The sequence below is a fragment of the Doryrhamphus excisus genome, chromosome 9 (genome assembly GCF_030265055.1).
Source record: "Doryrhamphus excisus isolate RoL2022-K1 chromosome 9, RoL_Dexc_1.0, whole genome shotgun sequence".
Lineage (NCBI taxonomy): Eukaryota > Metazoa > Chordata > Actinopteri > Syngnathiformes > Syngnathidae > Doryrhamphus > Doryrhamphus excisus.
The window spans coordinates 15,454,006-15,468,411 of record NC_080474.1 but is presented as its reverse complement, the minus strand read 5'-3'; the positions used below and the strand labels follow the sequence as shown (position 1 = coordinate 15,468,411).

Genomic DNA, 14,406 nt, shown 5'->3' with positions numbered 1-14,406 from the left:
CCTAATACCGATACAATTTGGCTAAATGAATGAAAAATAAATGAAATCAAATGAATTCCAGATTAAAAACAGCTTTATGTTAAACAAACTACATTAGGAGCATGTTACACTTTGAACACACTTTAATTTGATGTGGTGCTTGCATGTAGAAATTAAATATCTATCAAAAATAACAGTAAAACATCCTATAAAAGGACCGACAGGCTCCATTGCTCATGAAGATGAGTCCACAGTTCAAGGAGACGAGTCCATAGTTCAGTTGGGTGGAGTTGGTGCTGAAATGCGTCGCTCAGTATGAGCGAGGATTCCCCCTGTGCTATGATTCTTACTCTTACTTCTTGCTCAGGTTCTGCTGGCTGTACAGTCGCAGCACTAGATTGCGGATTTCTTCTCGTTTGCTGCGCACCTGATGACGTGGGAACCAGTGCTGCAGGTGTAATGGCAGGTCAAAGTGCACCACAGGGTCCTGCAGGTACAGGAAACACATAGTTTAGTATTACGTATTAGTATTTATGGCATTTTAAAATACTTTTTTTTAGTATTATTTGCGCAAAATTACAACTTTATTTTTGAAAAATTGGAAATTTAATCCTGTGAATGTATAACTTAAGTCTCACAAAATTATGAGCTTTTCAGTGGCATAAAATGACTAAAAAATGCAAAGCCTACCTTTAGAAAACTCTCCACATACTGCAGCAAGTAGAGACCACAGTCGCTGCTGTTGTCCTGCAGAGGAACTTGACAATGTGAGCTTTTCATCTGGTCTGGCCCAAAGTCCCGTGACGACCCGCGACGGACCTCCCATTCGGACTGCAAATATCTAAAGGGAGGCAAACACAGTCAGCTGCTACACAAATAGACAAATACAATTAATAAGGGTGATACTCACTCTCGTAAAACTTTAAAGATACGCTCATGAAGAGACAGCTTGAGAGAGTCCATGATGAGAATACACGGCCTAAAAACAAAGGCAGAAACATTCACCTCAATTCAAAGCTACATTGATGTCAAAGTGTTTGCACCCACCCACCTTTTACAAACCATCTTCCTATGGCAGGTCTTCTCTGTGCAATTCTATGGGGGAAGCAAAAGCAAGAAATGAAATGTCCAACTCAATTAGGTACAGTGGAACCTTGGTTAGCATTACTAATTAGTTCCAAAAGGACTAAACAAATAAATTTTTCCAATAAGAAATAATGTAAATCCAATTGTTCCGTTCCAGGAGGCCAAAAATGTTCACACAAAAGTTTAACAGTTATAGATTTACTTGCAGAAAACAATTCAAATAGAAATTATGAACGCGATAAATGAAAATTTAAGGTTACCTTTACCTTCATTGAAGTGACTTTCCAAAGACATGATATGGTTGCGGTTTACATTTTTATAGACCTGAATGCCCAATCCCAAACATGTGTCCTCCCTATTTGCACAAGAGGTGATGCTGCAACTCGTAACCAATGGATTAGGGTTGAGAGCAATTTTAATGCCATAAAACATCGCAAAGTTTGAAAATGGTGTCCATGTTGCAGATTTGCACCAGGATGTATTGGAAGCCCTCATCAACATTAAGTACCATGCTGAGGAATAACAACGTAATCAAGTGAGTTAAGAAGTTGCGAGGTTGCTGCGTTAGGATCTAACAAAGAAAATGCAACGACTGAGTGTGTTGATGACTTAAAGGAAGCAGAGAAAATGTAAAAAAAAATAATAATAACTGATGTGTTCAGGTCAGAATAATGTTATTTTTAAAAAGTGCCAGTCTGTTGTCCAAACAGATAATTTATATGTACAGTATTAGCAGTACTGTAAGTAGTAGGCAAAAGTTTAGACACACTTGGCCACGCTATTGAATGAGAAAGTGTCCAAACCTTTGACGAGTAATGTCATTTTTTACTTTTTGAAAGAACCCAACATGCATTTCCAACTTACCACTTGACTCGGAATGACATTGGTGGAATCTTGTCCTAGAAGACAGGAAATACACATTAATTTGGGGATGTTATGTTAAATAACTCCATCCATTTTCTATGCCGCTTATCCTCACTAGGGTGGCGCGAGTGTGCTGGGGCCGATCCCTGCTGACTTTGAGAGGCGGGGGAACACCCTGGACTGGTCGCCAGCCAATCACAGGGCACATATAGACAAACAACCATTCACACTCACATTCATACCTATGGACAATTTGGAGTCGCCAATTAACTTAGCATGTTTTTGGAATGTGGGAGGAAACCTACACATGTAGATTCAAATCCAGGTCTTCCATATCTCCTGACTGTGTGGCCAACATGCTAACCACTTTTCCACCATGTGGCCGTTTAAAAAAGTATCATCGTGTTAGAAAAATATTATGTAATTGTGTATATTCATGTGTGCGATCGATGGTTTTTTTGTATATTGCTAAGCTAATAAGTTTCATATCTCAATGTGCTTTTCTGTGTGTCGTGCATATACTCCGTTATCAGGTCATCAGTTAGTTGAAGGAAGCAGAATTAGTTCACTAACTCACCCTTCTCCTCCTACCACGTATGTAACTTCACACACTTAGATTATACAGCAGACATCTACTTAGGGGTTCATATTTTTCGTTTGACTGATACCTGTGTCCACGATGTCGCTTCGGATCAACACTGATGGCGTCACTGTGGCGTCCGTCGAGCTTCTTTGTGACCCTCCCGCCTCCTCTTGCTCAGGTGGCTCGCTCGTCCCATTGTGGCTACTTCCAGTCCTGGCCTCTACTGTGGGCTCCTCCAGTCCAGGAAAGCATATGACCACCAAATACCAGTGAGCCCTAAAAAGAGAATCACCATGACTGCAATGTTTCACAGCATTGGCGTCATCCGCCATTTTGGATGTTGACTTACTCCTGATTGACAGGAACAAACACAAAATCCTTTTTGAAGATGTCCACGTGCCGTGTCCATGTCTTCACTCGCTGGTGCCGCTTCTGCCTCTGACAGCTGAATGTAAAAGAGCAAAACTATATAGATGGAAGTTCTATAAATTATTTCTTCATATAGCACAGCAGTGTCCAAAGAACAGCCCAGGGGCCATTTTCAGCCCAAATTGGCCATCAGCATATTGTAAAAATTAAATGCATTTATTATGAGACCTATCAGTACCTATTACTCTATTACTACTAATTTGCTTTTACCTATGACACAAAGCAGCCAGCGCTGGAAAAAGATTGGACACCCCTAATACATAAAAACAAAGGAAAACTTACGATTCAGCGGCGCCGCCCTCACTGGCGTTGTCTCTACGCGTGAGTTGCTTGTAAAAGAAGCTGCTGAAAACGTGTGAGCGCTCTGCGATGGCCTGCGGCGATTTGTGGAGGAGGTATCTGATGTCAAAAACACATGTCAACACTCAAAAGTGTGAGCAGCCTGAGAGGTTTAAGCTTGAATGTGGCCTCGCTCACTTGAGGTAGAAGTCGATGATGACATCATTGAGGTACTGCCGACTGTCCAGACACTGCAGGTCCTCCATGGTCACTGTGATGCCACCTTTCGTCGGGGGTGGAGGGAACAGGACCAACCTGAATGTACATTACCATAACAATTCAAATAATCTTTATTCGCATTTTTCCCCCTTACATTACAAATATATGTGTGACTTATCTTGGAATATTAGGACACTATAAGTAAAATTATTCATATTTTTACTGATTATATGACAATGCCCTGACTGACAAGGCCCTTCATGTAACTTACCTTTTTCCTAGACCCTGATGTTTGTATTTAACCCAAGAGGAGTCTGGTTTACACATGGTGACCGTGTATGATCCTTTGGTTCTCCGCTGGCACAGTGTGTACAGAGGAGTGACTTCCTCGTTGTCCTCCTTGAACAGGACAAGTACGTAAGTGGAGAAAAAGCTCTCACTGGAATTGTGTGAATTATGAGCGTTTGGGACCACAAACCTTGTTGGGCTGTTGCGCACCATGTTGTGTATGCTCCTCCGCTAGCGCACCATGTTGTGTATGCTCCTCCTCTAGCGCACCATGTTGTGTATGCTCCTCCTCTGGCCCGTGCTGCATCCTGGTGTCCACCTCCTGCTCCTCCATAGAAGGCATCTCCAGCTCCTTGCGTGACTGCAAGTCCGAGGCGTTCAGCTCCAGCACAGATTCTTCATCTGGTGTTGTGTCTTCTGCATCTGGTGCCGTCTCGGTCAGTGTATCGATCTCCAGCTGGAGTTTGCTGCTTGCGTCCAAATCCAAACGTGGACTTTGTCTGTCTGTGTTAGATGTGGATTCTGTAGCGTCCACGCCAAGCTGCCGCAACATGTCTGGGTCTCGACTGCTTCTTTTGATCAGCTCCAAACATTCGTCCAGTGACAGACTTGGATTTATGTAGTCCTTCAGGTCTAGGGCATCAACGGAGGTGTCGACGGTTGCCAGACAGTTGAGACAGTCTATTTCCAGGAGAGAGCGCAATAAAAGTCCCTCCACGCCCATAACGGGGTCCTTTAGACTCAATAGAATGAAGGGGCTCACTTTATCTACAGAATGGAAACAAAACATCATGAAGAGCTGTTGTACTGGGATATGCATGGAGTGCTACCCGTTTAGACATCTCACCAGTGCTCAACTCTTCATCCTGTTTGCCACACAGGTGGAGAAGTTCCCTCTGCACCGCCGCAGCTGCGTTTTGTGTCACACAAAACAATAGCACAGTGCCAACGTTGCTCCCCCAGGAGAGACCCCGGGCCGCCAGCTCCTCTGACTCCCAAATGCTGTACCTCCGCATCTCCTTGCGCTCCAAAGTCACGGTCACCTCAGATTGGTGGTTTTCATCTGAGGGTGAAAGGAGATGAAAGGGAGCTCATTTGAGCACAGCTGCCATGAATCCTCATTTGTTTATATGGTTAGAAAAAACATTACCTTTTAATGGTATGATGATTTTTTTATTTGCTATCTGCGGAGAGACAAAAGGAAGGAAACAAGTAGGTTTACATCAAGTTTATCTCCTTATCCAAGTTTATGTCCTAAAGTGGTTAAAGTTATACATTTGGGCACCATCAGCTGTATGGGTATGATTCAAATTAATATATGAGGCTTTGAAAAGAATACATGTCCCAAATGGCAATTCCATATTGATGACATATTAAAGGAGTGATTAATTTACACATTTATATGCAGACACATATATACGTACAGTAAATATTCATTCTGGTCAGTAAATAACATTCATTCATTCATTTCATCTGTTGTGCCCCCAATGCAGTTGTATGTAGTAGAACTATCGTTTTGATAAACAGTACCATCTGGTGGCCAATTTGTGCATTGCAGGTAGCCTGTTCACAAAGGAAATTTCCACCTGCTTCTTGCTTTGAACCAGAAATAGAAAAGGTGTATGTCGTCTACTAGGAACATGGTTTTGTCCATTGCTCCTCCTCTGCTTAAGAAACATTTGTAAGTGTACTAAGTTGACAATATGCTGACTTATAACATGCACGCATAGAGTGGTACCTCAGTTAACAGGTTTTTCGGCTAACAACCAAAATTTTGCCTTGGCCTGTCTTTGCACATTTGTTTAGAGTCCAAAATAAGTTGTCCATTAATTTGTCATTTGTAATTATTTTTGCATAGTTTTCTACATGTAAAACTATTATAGCCTATAAAATATGTTGCATGTTAATGTTTTTGGGTGTCTGGAACAGATTAATTGGATTTACATTATTTTGTATGGCAAAATTTGCAAATGTGTGAACAATTATGGGAGAGAACTTTTTGGAAATAACTTATGGTGGTGTGCTCAGTTGTAAGACTGTTTGGGGGAAAAAAAGAAAAAAAAGTTATTCACCATGAGGTTTCCATTTGCCCTCCCTTGGTAACCTCCGCAGAACATGGAGCAGAAGGCCACACCCAGGAAAGAGGTGTCTATTCTGGGCATGGGAGGAGGCCCGTCCACAACCACAGGTAACACCTGTAAAACATATATAATGAATTAATAATAAAAAATGGGAAATATTTCTACATTGTTACATGCACACACACATGCACTTCAATGGAGACCATGTTATTGTTGATAGGTCTGTTATTATTAGGTTTAGGTTATTATTACCTATATTAGGTATAGGTTATTATTTTCTGTTATTTACTTGTTCTGTAAAAATTCACAAAATAAAATGCTAAGATACTTGTGTGTCCTCAACAATCTGTCATCAACCAGGTTGCGACAAAGGTTTACTACATTATAAACTTTTTTCAGCTGCTGATTATATGAGCCATCAAGTTCTGCAATGTTTAGCAGAAAATGGTTGATCAGGACTAAAAAATCCTCACATCATGCAGCTCAAATGCTGCTGTTCGAGCCCCCCCCTGCTGGAGACATTACTAAATTCAGTATCTACAGTGGACTGCTACCAGTTTCTTTAAAGGTCTCCTTTACACAAAAGTGACTTTTTAACAATTGCATTTCATTTCATATTTAACAGTAGCATGATTTTGCTGTTAAAATGTGAGTGTAATGTTAAAACTGTAACTCACATCACTATGCTAACGTTGCTAATCTTCATATTCTCCTGCCCCACTCCTCCATGTTACATTGTTCTATGTGATATATGGCATATATTGTGTTGGACAAGTGCAGAGTTACTATGTATGTGTAAAAAGTGGCCAAAGTACACAATAGTGCATCTTGGACACACAGCGCTAACACAGCTCAATTAGCATTAAAGCTACAAACAAAAAACAGTCATGCTTACTAAAAGCTTACTAAAAAACTATCTACATTCCAGAATCAAGGGTAGATTTTGAATAACACACCATGAATACATTACAGTGGGACCTGTGACAAAATACAATATGGAATATTTCATATTAAGGATTTGTAACAATCAGAAATGGAAAACACCACTGAGCCCACCTCTAAATTCTCTAAATTAGAATCGTCTCGCTCTTTGGATACAGCTTCTTGTGATGACGACCGCGCTCTTCCTCCTGCTTCTTCCACCTCGGTGCTCTCCTCGTCATCACTGGACAACACAACTGAAAGACGCAGGGAAAGGCGGCTTGAATGGTTGGAACTGCATGAATGTCAAACCTACAACGGCCTTTGAGGGCAGTGAAGAAAGTAGTGCATGGAATTATCACATTTTGGTATACAGCCATCACCCATTTATTGTGGTTAACTGGTAGCAGACCCGACCATGAAAGACCATAGAAAACCTGTTTGACCTTCTAAATATGATTGTTTTGTGTTATTAGAGTCCTGTAGACATGGAATAGCACCCCTATAGCCACTTTCACAGTCCTATTAGTTTTTTTACATTTGGATGCAGGTAAATATACATTTGGTGGACAATACAATGCGTTTACAGTATATTTTTTATATGGTTACACCTTCAAATCACTGTATTCTATTGCGTCATGCCCCTCGAGGTGACGGCACCCTCACTAGTAGCCCTTTCAGGGGAATCAGCCATTTATACAGTCCTTATACAGCTTCAATAGATTACAGTTTTTCAAATATACATTAGTAAGTCATGCTGTTTCATGGCTAAATGCAATTTTTTAAAATGTGCATATTTAGGCAAATGCTACATATTCTTGGTCTAAATTAAGTATATTGACGCATAAACATTTATAATTAAAAATACAAATATAAATTGCAAATGTAGTATTCTACATTGGCCACTAGATGTCAGTAACTGTTCAGTGAGACAAGCACAAGACTTGATTACCGAAACAACATTTACAGGCATTTATTGTCGTATTAAATTATGTCACAACAGGCACAATAATATCAATCATAATCATAATAATAACACCATTACATGCTAAAACTCAACGTTGAGCCCCTGGAGTCACTTCCTGTCTGTGCACCCATTGTGCTCCCTTGTACCGGAACATATTTACTGCAACACATGAGCACAAGTTTTATTTATGTCTTAAATGGTTCGGGAATCATTTTCTCTGATTATGTGTAACATATTAACACAAATGTGAAGGTGGCTATAGGGTTGTTATTTCATGTGCAGAGGGCTCTAATAATGCTAAAAAATGTATTTAGATGGTCGTAAACAGGTTCTGTGTGCCATAACTACAATAATATTGTAGTTAACTAGTTAACCTTTTGTTAATTTAAAAAAATTGCTCGTGTTCCTGCTTACCACTAGACGCCGCCTGCGTACCACGAGTATCACAGTTAGAAAATCCAGGATCTATAGCAGTCTTATCAAACCACATGTTTGCAGAAAACAAAAGGTATGAATAATTTTGTACAGTACCAATTGTTGACTAGGAATGGATCTTTTAGCTGCAATTTTCCCTATTTTTTGACATTTTGACAAAAGGTGTTGACGAGTAGTCTACCCATGGGATCAAGTAAACTCTGGTGTACTCACTCGGTTCCCCCTGGCTGGACTGAGACGTGCTATCTTGTGAAGATAACCGCCTGCAACCTCGGCTTCTGTTATCCAAATTCGGACGGATGACTGGGAGAAGACACGGCGTCCCGTCCACAGCCCCCACAGTGAACTGCACAATGCTAGCTTCCGTGTTGTCGGAATCTTCCCCGTCTTCATTGGGACATACATGCGACTGGGGCAGACCTCCATTTCTTCCATCTTCCCCTGTGAGGCGCAGCACGCTTTCACGATGGCGTTTGGGAGTGCTTGTACCGTTGACCCACGCGCCCCTTCTTTTCCTCTTAGGGTTAACAAAATAACACAAACACAAACAAGTGAATTTTGTTGTCCAATTCATAGGAGTTTCAGATATCGGGTCACTCTCAGGAAAAAACTAATGTCGGATTATATAGGCCTGCATCTAAAATCACAAAATTAAACATTGCCACTCCGATACAAATACTCGCTTCCACACTCCTCCCCTGCATGTCTATCCAGTAGCGTCCAGATAGAGACCACATGATCACAACAGCATCGTGTATTAATGTGTTAACAAAGTAGGAGTCGGAGTGATGTCGGCCATGTGGCAGTATTTTTTGCTGAAGTCTGAAAAAGACGTTGGAGCTGAGTGCAAAACTTGTATTGCACATGTTTCACGTGGCGGCACAGAACGGAGGAAGTTTAATGGTGGTATTAAACTTCCTCAGTCATCTTGTATTTGAAGCAGCATCATATGGAAACTTCCACAGGATGCCAAAAAGTCATTAGCCACAATAGAAAAGAGCCAGTCCTTGTCCATGGTAAGTAATGTTTGGTTTAAACCGAGCTGTATTATGCCTACATATAAACTACATACATAGAAAACCATAGCCCAAGATGCAAAAAATAGGTAAATTAGTAAATTAAGTAAATTTCTGACTAATATCACTTGATCGAGCCTTTTCTAACATTGCACACTACAAAACAAGTAATAAAGGTATGTATGGTTTGTGCTGTCAATATTGGTATTGGTCAATCAAGGCTGTGATATTGGTAACATATTGTGTATAAGTGGAAAAGGTTGTATAGGACACCCTAACCAATTGTCATCAGAATGGAAATGTATGGCAGACCTAACGCTCACCTGAAAATGTTGAACTTTAGTCCTCTCTTCGGTCCTGATGTCCTTGACCGGAGTCGGAGAAAACTCATCTCCGGCATCCCGAGCCGGATTCCAACTCAGGGACAAGCCGCAATCTGCAGCCAAAACAACAAGAGTGAAACTTCATGAGTGCTGACAACCTCACTGACGCAAAGAACATTTTGTTGTCAAGCGGAAAGTAGGGCAGGAAAAATCAGCTATGTCAAGTCAGATGTCTCAGGCCAGGAAATCAAGGAGACAGAGTATTGTTAAACCTCTGATGAACTCCAATGTTCTCTCAAGCATGGTGATGGGACATTCCTTCCAAATGTTCGTTCCTTTGCAGCCTAGCAGCCATCCATCATGTTAAGATGGGGAAAATTATTTCTATCCTGGACACAATCAAGTCATTGGAGTAGTACACACCTACTACTCTGTAGTCCTCTCCATTTCCATTGCCGACCACCCCCTCTGCAATACCTTTGTTTCCTTCCTTGTTGTCAAAATGAAGCAACTTCTTCCTGGGTCTACCCCTGGGCCTTGTGGGGCAGAAGAGAAAAACTGAGATGAATCAGAAACAGAACTGTCCTGGCTGCACCATACAATATGGCTGAGCCCAGACCAAGTTCACAATTATAAGAAGAAGACATCTGTCAACACGTTCCATCAGAACACTCTCATACCTTTTAAGGGGTGTAGGTGTGCTCTTCTGGTCACATGTGGCCGTTGGTGTCTTACTCCCATCGTTCTTGGTTGGCCTCTGGCCTTGACAGCTGTCGGACTGGTTCTTGCACGTGCTCATCCCGCTTGTTGTTTGGGCTTTTCTGCCACAAGCGTGACCCCTTTGAGTGCTCAAGTACACTTTGCCGAGGTCTGTCTTTAGCACATCTGTCAGAACCAGACGAGGCTGCCCTCTACAACACAGAAGAGGATGAATTATTCACAGCAATGTTCTGCGTAACAGCACATATAATTTGTCACTTAAATATCATTGAGTGTTTCTTCCTAATTTAAGGATACCTTTCATCTTGAAACGGTCTTATACATTGCTCTTTCATTAAACAAACTAAATCTCCTTATTTACACAACAGCATGTCATTTCCGTCTCTGTCTGTCATTGCAGAAGTGACTGTAAAAGGGAGGTGGAGGCAACCAGCTGACATAGATAAACAATATGGAGGGTCCTGATAAGCTCTATCAGAAGCATGATGCAAAAAAAGTAAAATATCTTTCTTATAGTTGTGCTCCTAAGTTTACATTTTACAGAGACTATGAATGAGACAAATCCTATCCGCAAAACCATTCTTCATCGATATGAATGATATGTTTGTTTTTTTTATATCATGCTCAAAAGAAATATCGATATATCGACCAGCCCCACTTGCAAGCTAGTGGCTGTCTCAAGTCCCTGAGCTGTACCACGTCATGTAAACAATAAATAATAGGAGTGTAAAGGTGAACATAGGAGTGTTACTTCATGTCTACAGGGCTCTAATAATGTTAAAAGCCATATTTAAAAAAACGCCAAAACTATGAAAACATTCCATTTATGAATATTGAATCCTATATTGCAGAAATTTACTGGAGTCAATCAACCGCTATAAACGAGGGACGTCTGAATATATTTTTTCATTTAGTGAAATGGCAACAAAAACATGAGAAATTTTAAAGACAAAGTTCTGTCAACAGGTAGCATTAATTACTACATTGCAACCTCGGTTAGAGCCATTATTGGTTTTTTTATGCCACACTTTTTTGTTTGCACAATTCAGGGTTTTTTGAAGGTGTGGTGGTGGACTGCATGCAGTCATACCGCTACTGCAACTACAATTTTTTATTAACATGATAACAACAGAGCAAGATTGTTTAGTCACACTTTTAAAAAAGTAGGTTAGCATGTACCTCATGAATGTGATAGCCACTTGTAGCTCGCCAATGGGACAAAAACAAGCGGTCAGAGCCCCAAAAAAGAATTCCACAAAGTGGAATGACAATGAAACGTGAACTATCACACACTCTGGGATAGATAGGCTTAGCCTTTGTTGATCTAAAATGTATTTATCCGATCTAAAATGTATTTATCCAATCTAAAATGTAAATAAATTCATATATTAAATAAGATATGTGAGAAGTTTACGTTACAAAATGTCCTCAAATTGGGTTGCCACTTCTCATTGAATGGTGATGGTGGGTACAACAGCCAAACCATTTGAGAATCACTCCTCTATATGAAAAACTGGCTTTAAAAATTTGACTTTTTCATCTCGTGGTATACTTTGAAAGCAGTAACCAGCCCGTACCTATTCGGAACCAGAATTGAAACTAAGATTCAGAATCAGAACCTGAGTCGTTCAAATTCAAACGATGCCCAACCCAAGTTATGACCAACATGACAACTCACCTGGCCATTCCCCATTTCACCAGTGCTGCATGGTTGTGATCATACAACTTGGATCCCCTTTTAAGCTTTAAGTCCGACTGCTTCAACTTGCAACCGGGAATGGCAGCCCAGGACACCTGTTCAATACATAAAAACGGAATGGGTCAAAAAAAAGTGTGGCTTATGATCAAAAGTAGTCACCAATAGCACAACATACCCAAAAAACCTTTCTTCACATGCTACAAGCTTTGTACCTTTCTAACCTTGCACACTCTGAGGAGGGAAATGTCATGGGGATTCTGAATGGATTAGCCACCTGAAATTCACAGAGTTCTTGTAACCACCCTGGCATCAAATTTAGGAAGGGAGGAGGCACAAATAAATAAAAGCCCATAATCTGCAATTCAGAGTGTACCCCGCCTCTTGCCCAAAGACAGCTGGGATAGGCTGTGACCCCAGTGAGGACAAGCGGGAAAGAAAATTGTTGGAAAAGCCCAAAGCTTGTTGTTGACCGCCCATGTGATGTGTTTGTTTAAAGATTATTTGTTTATTAGTGTGCAAAACACAAATGTCACCAGGAGAAGACAAAATGTCAACAAGTGATTGCATTGAAAGTATGCCACCAAAGCTACCCAGGAAGAAGACTTCAGTTGAGCAGTTGAGTTGAACCCCACTTACCAACTTGTCCCGATCAATCCTAAATGAGAAGGTTAAGGCTTTCCGATGGTCCATCATGATTCCCAAACTGGTAAGGCACAGCAGCAACGCTACAAGACAAAAACAATATGTCACTCATATAATACACCAATGGTATTCAACTGGTGACAATTCTGCAAGGTCAGTTCTAAACCTGGCTACTATTGAGGATATTTGACTAGTGTTTTAGTGTTCTTGTGATATAAAGGATTTTTTTATATACGTTTTAGGACTCCATCATGAAACATACAAGTGGACTCTTGCAATACAGAGGCTCTTTGACTTGCGCTTCAGAAATCGATCCTTAAATAGAGCAAAGCGCTCCTGTAATGTTCATTAAAAGCATCAAAGTGTTGCTGTCACGTCGAGAATTTATGACCAGCACAAATATAATGCTGACGCTAGAATATTACGGTATGGAATGTGTTTCCTTGTATTGTTTCCAATTGCGATGAAGAGCACCGATGTACACAAACAATGGCAGACACATGTGTTTACAAATTGACGTAGTGCATTTTTATTTTAAAAATGTCTAAATATTTATGCGGAAAAATATATGTTGACTCAGTTTCATGACATCCTACGTCATGTGTTTTTTTTCGATAAGACGACAGACTGATCTTGAAAACAGCGGTTAGCAAATGCTAGCCCCTAGCAAATGTAGCCCCACAGAGCTAGCAAACGATGCTCGCTTGGCGCAAAGAAGTAGATAAAGCACAATCTTACCATGTTCCGGTACTTTACTCAGGCATTATACGGCGGTGTTTATCGCAGATATAGTCAGCATTTCCAAAATACACCGCACAATAATGATACGCACTCCTTTACTGACAACGAGCTGTTAATTCAGAGGCTGTCCAGATGTCCATTGCTACATCCGGGTTAGACCGGAAAGGCGTCACGATCTTATTCCGCGAAAAAGCTAGCAATAAAAGATAGCCAATTCTACTGTGTTTATAAAGTTTAATCCACACTTTTTTTTAGTTGTCTTCACTTTTAACTTTTTTTAAACTAATTTGACAGATTTTTTTTTACAAATTTGATTTTATATTCATTTTATTACATTGTTGTGAATCTAAATGCAATCAGAACTTTGACTGGTTGGCCAAAGTGCATATTATCCAGGACTGCAATATAGTAAATATTGATATTTCACATATCCTTTTCACTGTATTACTGATACATACTTGAACAATAAATGGCAGCTGTCTTCTCTTCGCACCTTGTGTCTGACCCCAGCTTCTAGAAGGCCTCTTTGATGACATCATAAACATTATAACTATCGCACCCTATTTTCACACATAAGCCAATCACAGTGGCCCATTCAAACAACTGCCCGCCTTCATCTTCTTTCGCTTGCCGCCTTTCTTATTCTTAAGTTAATGTTGGTTGTCAAACACTGGGCTGCAGTGTGGTGCAGAACGTTGTCAGCAACAAACAAACAAAAAATAAATCACAAAATAAAAAAAAATCTAACAGGTAATTACTTTCACTCTCACTTTCAACTGTTAGACTGTGCTTCCATTCCTGACAGTATAAAGGCATAATACTATCAATGCTGCAGTTAGGGAATTTTTGAAATGTAAATATCCGATTTATTGGGCCGACAACTCTCACATGCTTCTCCATTTTTCACGTTCCCTCCCCATAATGGGAGCCTATTAGCTGATGCTAAACCAGCCCAAAAACAATGACAGCCAATCAATGTCCACTTCAGGATGTGACTTACATTGTAGCAACACAACAAGAAAACCCAAGGCAAGATGTTGTGTTGGTTCTATTTTTTTCTTGTTTATCTAACTTTTCATTGATTCAACCTGATTGGCAGGAATCACATAATTTGCTGTGATAGTAAAATGAGGC

At 40.4% G+C, this 14,406-nt stretch overlaps 1 protein-coding gene across 3 annotated transcripts; it reads right to left on the bottom strand.

The window, feature by feature from the left end:
• Positions 1 to 55: 55 nt before the first annotated feature.
• Positions 56 to 13,419, bottom strand: senp7 (SUMO specific peptidase 7). 3 transcript variants are annotated; one of them, XM_058081319.1, is made up of 23 exons: positions 13,270 to 13,419; positions 12,526 to 12,614; positions 12,065 to 12,163; positions 11,869 to 11,984; positions 10,151 to 10,381; positions 9,894 to 10,006; positions 9,471 to 9,583; positions 8,345 to 8,648; positions 6,865 to 6,986; positions 5,800 to 5,922; positions 4,878 to 4,911; positions 4,575 to 4,790; positions 3,918 to 4,495; positions 3,711 to 3,838; positions 3,419 to 3,535; positions 3,224 to 3,340; positions 2,862 to 2,957; positions 2,598 to 2,788; positions 1,930 to 1,964; positions 1,031 to 1,074; positions 890 to 958; positions 670 to 820; positions 56 to 466 (listed from the first exon to the last, which is right to left on the bottom strand). In XM_058081319.1, the coding sequence occupies exons 4-23, from the start codon at positions 11,874 to 11,876 to the stop codon at positions 332 to 334; spliced, it is 2,925 nt and encodes a 974-aa protein (XP_057937302.1). In that variant the 5' UTR covers positions 11,877 to 11,984; positions 12,065 to 12,163; positions 12,526 to 12,614; positions 13,270 to 13,419; the 3' UTR covers positions 56 to 331. The 3 variants fall into 3 exon arrangements, with proteins under 3 accessions (XP_057937302.1, XP_057937299.1, XP_057937301.1); XM_058081316.1 differs by lacking the exon at positions 12,065 to 12,163; XM_058081318.1 differs by lacking the exon at positions 12,065 to 12,163 and having other exon boundaries at positions 9,948 to 10,006.
• Between the last annotated feature and the right edge of the window lie 987 nt (positions 13,420 to 14,406).

Bases quoted from the DNA above. Each gene is read 5' to 3' on its own strand.
- senp7 (XM_058081316.1), bottom strand. From the start codon at position 12,582: ATGATGGACCATCGGAAAGCCTTAACCTTCTCATTTAGGATTGATCGG. The intron at 3,839-3,917 runs GTTTGTGGTCCC...GTCCTGTTCAAG, and splicing joins GTGCGCAACAGCCCAACAAG to GAGGACAACGAGGAAGTCAC. The intron at 1,965-2,597 runs GTATCAGTCAAA...CCTGTCTTCTAG, and splicing joins AAGCGACATCGTGGACACAG to GACAAGATTCCACCAATGTC.